Genomic DNA, 7,500 nt, shown 5'->3' on the forward strand with positions numbered 1-7,500 from the left:
TTGATTTTCTTCGTAAGAATTATATCTTCATCCGATCGGTATAGACACGCCTCGTTAAATCGTTATTTTTGTAAACGTTAATCGAGAGAAAAGAGTGAAGAAGAAGAAGTAGAAGAGGAAGAAGAGGAAGAAAAAGAAGAAACAAATAGAAGAAGAAGAAGAAGAAGAAGGAAAACGTTCGAATAAGAAAAGGGAAGAATAATTGGAACTTTATTTTTTCCTCTCTCTCTCTCTCTCTCTCTCTCTCTCTCTGTGTGTTATCACCACCACCACAACTCATTATTACTATTCTAATTATTATTACTATTATTATTATTACTATTATTATTATTATTATTATTATTTTTATTTTTATTTTTATTACAATTATTATTATATTACAATTATTATTATATTAACGTCATCCTCATTATTGATATCATAATTACTTCTAATATCACTCTTCTTCTATACTTCCTATATCGGTGTGTGCTCGTGAGGAATTGTGTTTCGTGACAAATTTGACAAACGAACGAACAGTAAAACATTTTTCGTTTCGATCTATCTTTTTCACTTTAATTTCATTTGAACATTTCGCGCCCTTTGCCTCCATCACTTCCCTTCTCCTCGTTGTTATCGTCGTCATTGTCATCATCGTCTTCGTCATCGTCATCGTCGTCGTCATCATCGTCGTCGTCGTCGTCGTCGTCGTCGTCGTCGTGAATAAGTGTTAATATTTCGTTTGAGTGAGGATAAGGAAAAGATAAAGGAAAAAAATAAATAAAGAGAGAGAGGAAAAAGAGAACAAGAAAAAATAATAAAGAAAGAATTAAAGAGAGAAAGAGATAGACAAATAGATATAAAACGTGTATGTAGAAGAAGGAACGGGATAATAATGTATACCAGGAGATAAGGACGTGTGTGTTTTTTAAGGTCAAATTTGTCCTTAGTAGTGGTGGTTTTTACATAAACGAAGTAAAATTTCGAAGGTCGTTGATACGAAGAGTATAATAACGAATAAAGAAAGTAAAGAGAAAGAGAAGTAGGAAAAAGAAAAAGAAGAAGAAGAAGAAAAAGAAGAAGAAAATCGTATTCGAATAATTACTACTACTATCACGACAACCACCACCAGCAGCAGCACCACCACCACCACCACCACTGCTACTACCACCGTCGTCGCTATTACCACCACCACCGCCACCTTTCACTTTCTCTATCGTTCTTACGTCTAATAAGTTGTGTGAGAGAAGGGGGGGGGGTCGAGAACGGAGATAAGGAAACAAAAATTAACGCACGCACGCACGAACGCACGCAGTCAGGCAGACAGGCAGGCAGGCGCGCAGGCACGAAATAAGAAATAAAAACAAATACAAAAGGAATAATTTGGAAGTAGTAAGAAAGAACAAAACGAAAAGAGGAAAGAGTTAAATAGTACAACTAGTACAACTAGTACTACTACTACTACTACTACTACTACTACTACTACTACTACTACTACTACTACTACTACTACTACTACTGCTACTACTGCTACTACAGCTACTACTATTACTATTACTATTATTACTTACTATTACTATTACTACGTACTCTGATCTTTTACTCTGGCAAGGCCGCTACGGATTGGTCTGAAAGAAGGAGGTGAAGGAGGAGGAGGAGGAAGAGGAGGTGGTGGCAAGCAAGCAAGCAAGCAGGCCGGAAGTGAACGCGCGACCGCGAGAGGTACGTCGAACCTCTTTTCTCCCTCTCTCACTCTCTCTCTCTCTATCTTTCTCTGTCTCTTTCTCACTCAGTCACTCTCTTTTTCTCTCTTTCACTCTCGTTCATTTCGAATATATCGCGAAGATCGAAAGAGAGAGAGAAAGAGAGAGAGAGAGAGAGAGAGAGAGAAAGGAAGGAAGGAAGAGAGAGAGAGAAAGAGAGTCGAAGAGAGTCGAAGAGAGACGGGATAAGATTAAACGCGCGCGCGCGCGCGTGTGTGTGTGTGTCGCGCGTGTGTGTGTGTGTGTGTATATATCTGTGTGTATGTGTGTGTACATATATACACACGCATATGTGTACGGACATACGGAGATACGTACGTGTACGTATGTACGCGTGCGGCCTGTGTATATGAGGGCGGAAAAAAGAAAAGAGATAGATAGATAAATAAATAGATAAATATATATATATATATACATACATACATACATACATACATACATATATATATATATATATATGTATATATATTATATGTATATTAGAGAGAAGGAAGAAAAATCTACTGAAAAATCGGAAATGCCGAGATGCCGATTAATCGATCTCATTTCTCCCGATTAATAAGGAAAAGTTGAAATTAGAAGATAATTAGAAGAAAGAAGATAATAAGTTTGAAGAGGTGAAAAGATTATAATAGTGTCGTCGTCGTCGTCGTCGTCGTCCCTAACTTAGGGATAAGTTCGTATAAAATAATCAACAATGATTGAAAATGATGATTAACGTGTTCTATTGTTAGTGCGCGTTCGTTCGTTCGTTCGTTCGTTCGTCCGTCCGTCCGTCCGTTCGTTCGGTCGTTCGTTCGTTCGTTCGTTCGTCCGTTCGTCCGTTAGTGCGGTTTTTAGCGGAAACTTTCCGCATTTGGTTTTGTTTCTTCACTCTTTGTTTTCTTCTCTCTTAATTTATTTATTTGTTCGTCTTTCTCGATATACGAGGCATAAGAGAAAGACAAGAGAGAGAAAGAGAGAGAGAGAGAGAGAGAGAGAGAGAAAGAGAGAGAAAAAAGAAAAAGGAAAAATAAAGAAGGTGGATAAGGACGAAAACGAGATGCTCGAGGATCAGCCATTGGACCTCAGTGTCCGAGTTGGAGATTATGCTGAATTAGGAAGAGACGAGAACGAACAACAGGATCATCATAATCATCATCATAATCATCATCATCATCATCATCATCATCATCATCATCAAGATCGTAAGGATCGTAAAGATCATCTTCAACAACAACAACAGCAACAACAACAGCAACAACAACAGCAGCAGCAACAATATCAGCAACAACAACAACAACAGCAACAGCAAGAACAGCAACAAATCGACGATTACGGAAATGCAGCGGCTAGTTTAAGGCTAAGAGGATGTTTCGTTGGTACCAGTTCGGATTATTCTCAAGACAGAGAGGATCGTACCTGTTCCGAGGATTCCGACGATTCCTGTTCGGACAACAATCAGAAGGATGGTACCGCGAGGTCGAGGTCCAGACCGCCTGGTACCAAACCCTACAAAAAGAACCTCATGCGGAGATACCGTGAGTCTTAATACTCGATAACTATATCTAGATATATATATATATATATATGTGTATAAATGTGTATATATATATATATATGTGTGGATATATATACATATATATATTGATTAACGTTTCCTCATTGTGTCCTTTTTTTCTTACAATATAAATACATCGGCAAGGTTGTTATTTATATTAGCTGAATCCTCGCGTACTTTATAAATATTGGTGGATATATTAAATGATTGATTAAAAGAAAAAAAAAATATATATATATATATATTTTTTTTTTTCCTTTTCATTAATTTTTATACTTCATTATTTCAATGTACGTACACGATACACTTGAAATTAATTTTGCTTTTAAAATGGGGACCGTTCGTCCCATTTTAACAGATTTATACGAATGTATATATATGTTAGGGGGAGGATTTAATGATTGAAGCAACATGTATTGATTTTAATTTTATATGAAATATTTACTTACTTCTTGTCCAAATTCTAATATTATATATATATATATATATATATATATATATATATATATGCGCCTTTTTTTGGGCAAAAAGTAAGTATTTCATATCGTAGTTAAAACGATAGCATTTTTATATAATACGATAGGATCTGTTAATTAAAACGATAGGATTTTTATATATCAATTGACTGAGCAATCAAATAAGTGAAAGTAAATCTAATAATGATAAAGTAATTATTATTTCTATTTTATAAAACGTAAAAAAAAAAAGAAAAAAAAAACTCTGATTAATATTAATATTTATCTAACATTTATGTATAGACGTATATCTGTATATAAGTACGATGATAAGAGGGTGGGAGGGAGATAGATTGATTTAAAAGTTTATCAGAATATTTATCAAATGGGAAAGTGACCGATTGATTTTCTATTTCTTTTTTTTGTTTTGTTTTGTTTCTAAATCAAGTCTTTTAATGTTATCTAATCCTATATTGTAATAACGTTATATTATAATGAAAATTAAAACGTATAATGATATCGTATCGATCGGTTAAATAAATATATTCGAACGATCCGAAAGGTAATAAATCGTTTACTCCAGAATTTCTATATAGTGATCTCTCTCTCTCTCTCTCTCTCTCTCTCTCTCTCTCTCTCTCTCTCTCTCTTTATCTTTCTTTATCTATCTCTCGATATGAAAAAAACGGGTTATTTGCTTATCTATTCATATATATATATATATATATATATATATATATATATATATATATATATATATATATATATATACTATGAACATAATTGCTATATAACTAATGTTAGGACGAATCCTCGCATCATTTCACTTTCAATTCGTCATCAAGCCGCACCTCTACTTCCTAACGCTCTCTGAAAGTCTCTTATGTTAGAAAATAGAAGACGAAGACGAAGACAGACGAATAATACTAATAATACTAATAATAATAATAATAATAATAATAATAATAATAATAATAATAATAATAATAATAATAATAATAAGAAGAAAAAGAAAAAAAAGAAGGAGAAGAAGAAGAAGAAGAAGTCATCTTCGTCTAACGACTAAGACGAGTTAGAGAATGTCTGAGTGACTTTAAACGTTTAGATTGCCCCGAGCGATCAACGATATTTTCTAACGTAAGCTTACACAGCAAATGCTTATGTTATTTCTATCGAGACGGATATTAGTTATTCGAAAATTGATCATTATATCGATCGATAACTATCGATCTTTTCAAAGATCTCTAACATTCCTTTTTGTTGCATCAATATTTCTCTCTTTCTTTCTCTCTCTTTCTCTTTCTCTTTTTCTCATACACACACATACACACACACTCTCTCTCTCTCTCTCTCTCTCTCTCTCTCTCTCTTTCTTTCTTTCCCTTATGATTTTATTACAGTTATAGTAGCAAATGGTTTATGCTGTATCTGTCAAGAAATGTATATTAGTTATTTGAAAATTACTCGTTATATCGATCAATAACTATCGATCTTTTCAAAGATCTCTAATTCTTTGTTTCTTTTTACGTCAATATTTCTCTCTCTCTCTCTCTCTCTCTCTCTCTCTCTCTCTCTCACTCTCTCTCATTCTCAGTTATTTATAGCTGAAGTAATAATTGCAGCTATGTTATTTCTATCGAGACGGATATTAGTTATTCGGAAATTAATCGTTATATTAATCGATGACTGTAGATCTTTCCAAAGATCTGACATTCCTTTTATTGCATCAATATATATACACATATATATATATATATATATATATATATATATCTTTCTCTCTCACTCTCTTTCTGTCTCTCTATCTCTCTGTCTATCTATCTTTTATTCTCAGTTTAATTATATTTATAGTTAATGCGATATAATTAATATATATATATATATATATATATATATATATATATATATGGGATATCGAAGATAAACGATACTTGGAATGTAAGACGTTTTCATCACTATATCAGTACGGGATGTTAAAAACATAATGATAATCATCAAATACACATCGAAGAATTTTCCTCGTTCCCTCGCGTTACCGATCTTTCTGATATTTCTTTTCCTCTCACTATCCCTTCCCCTCCTCAACGAAACATCTTTCCTCTCTTTCTCTCTCTCTCTCTCTCTCTCTCTCATATCCCTCTCACCTTCCTCGTTTTCTAACAATTACGAGTGAATCAGCCGATCGACCTTTCCGAAGCTCACGCGCGCACGTTATCATTGATTCTTCATGTCATCTAACAATTCGATATAACATATAATTTCATTCGTTTAATACATTCGTTTGCTTTTTATTTCTTTTTTCCTTTTCTATTCTTTTGTTTATTTCTTGGTTTTTTTTTTCCTTTATTTTTTTTTTTTTTTCCTTTAACTATTATTTCTTTCTATTTTTTATTTTTTCTTTTCTTTTTTTTTTTTTTTTTTTTTTTTTTTTTTTTTTTTTTTATCAAAAGTCCAATGAAAATCGTAACAATTGTTTTTCTGGATATTTGTATACATGTTTATGTATATATTTCTTTTTTATTATTATTTGAAATTGAATTAGCATAAAAAGAGAGAGATAAAATTATTTCTTTCAGAATATATATATATATAAATATTATCATTAATTGAAAATGAAATTAGTAAAGAAATAAATAAATAGAATCTACACACACACACACACACACGCGCGCGCGCGCGCGCATTATACATATACACATATATATACTTTACTATTAATAAGAAATAAAATCAGTGATAAGAGTAAAAAAGGGTAAAGAAAGAGAGAGAAAGATGGAAAAGAAACATCTAAACGTCATTAAAATTAACACATATAATCCAAGAAGAATGTGTACATAAATATTAGACATACATACATACATACGTATGTGTTTATTTGTCTATGTATGTATATACATAATCTGCAAACGGCAGAAGAGTAACGAAATAAAGAAATACGTGGAATATGATGAGGAAAAGAAAAAGAAATGTTGTTTAAGTATAGTACTTATCTATATCAGATTATTTTACAACAAAATATTTGCTACTTGATATTTACGCAAAGTGTAAGACGTAACGACAATATAAGAAGAAAGAGAGAGAGAGAGAGAGAGAGAGAGAGAAAGAAAGAAACAACTCGCGGACCAATATGAAAAATGATGGATATATATAAATACACACACATATATATATATGTATATGTATATACATATGTATATAAAGCGTGATTCTTACTGGGGCGCATTGAAATAAAAACTCGATGTAAGCCGATAAGAAAAGATAACAACGTCGACCGAATGTATCTTCGATCTCTCTCTCTCTCTCTCTCTCTCTCTCTCTCTCTCTCTCTCTCTCTCTCTCTCTCTTTCTCTCTCTCTCCCTCTCTCTTTACTTTCTTATATTTTATTTCCATTTAATTTCTCTATTTTCTATATTTCTTTCAAATTTTTGGGAAAAACAAGTAAGTACAATCTCAAAATGGCACATAAAAGAAAGAAAATGCATTGTTGGACGAATATTATTTCGTTTAATCATGAGAAAAAGGGAAAAGGAAGAAAAAAAAAAGAAAAAGGAAGAAAAAAGAAAGAAAGAAAGAAAGGAGAAGAAGAAGAAAAATAAATGAATAAAAAGGAAAAAAAATGTGAAACGGTACGAAAGTGAAAAAAGAAAGAAAAGTAAAATGAAATAAAGTGAGAGGAGAAAGGAGAGGATACGGAGAAAAAAAAAGAAAAAAAAAAAGAAAAAAAAAAAAAAAGAAAAATTTCTAAAGAGATAAAAAGAAATA

At 32.2% G+C, this 7,500-nt stretch overlaps 1 protein-coding gene across 2 annotated transcripts in view; it reads left to right on the top strand.

Moving 5' to 3' along the window:
- Window positions 1-272: 272 nt before the first annotated feature.
- The window catches only part of LOC124953608 (ecdysone-induced protein 74EF-like), a 66,436-nt gene continuing 59,208 nt past the window's right edge, over window positions 273-7,500 (top strand). Inside the window, exons 1-2 of one of the 2 annotated variants that reach the window (XM_047505208.1) lie at window positions 273-1,701; window positions 2,226-3,262. In XM_047505208.1, the coding sequence (XP_047361164.1) occupies window positions 2,785-3,262 (478 nt within the window). In that variant the 5' untranslated portion in view covers window positions 273-1,701; window positions 2,226-2,784. The remainder of the gene's footprint in view (window positions 1,702-2,225; window positions 3,263-7,500) is intronic. The other variant, XM_047505209.1, reaches the window with a different exon arrangement.

Source organism: Vespa velutina, chromosome 13, assembly GCF_912470025.1.
Source record: "Vespa velutina chromosome 13, iVesVel2.1, whole genome shotgun sequence".
NCBI lineage: Eukaryota > Metazoa > Arthropoda > Insecta > Hymenoptera > Vespidae > Vespa > Vespa velutina.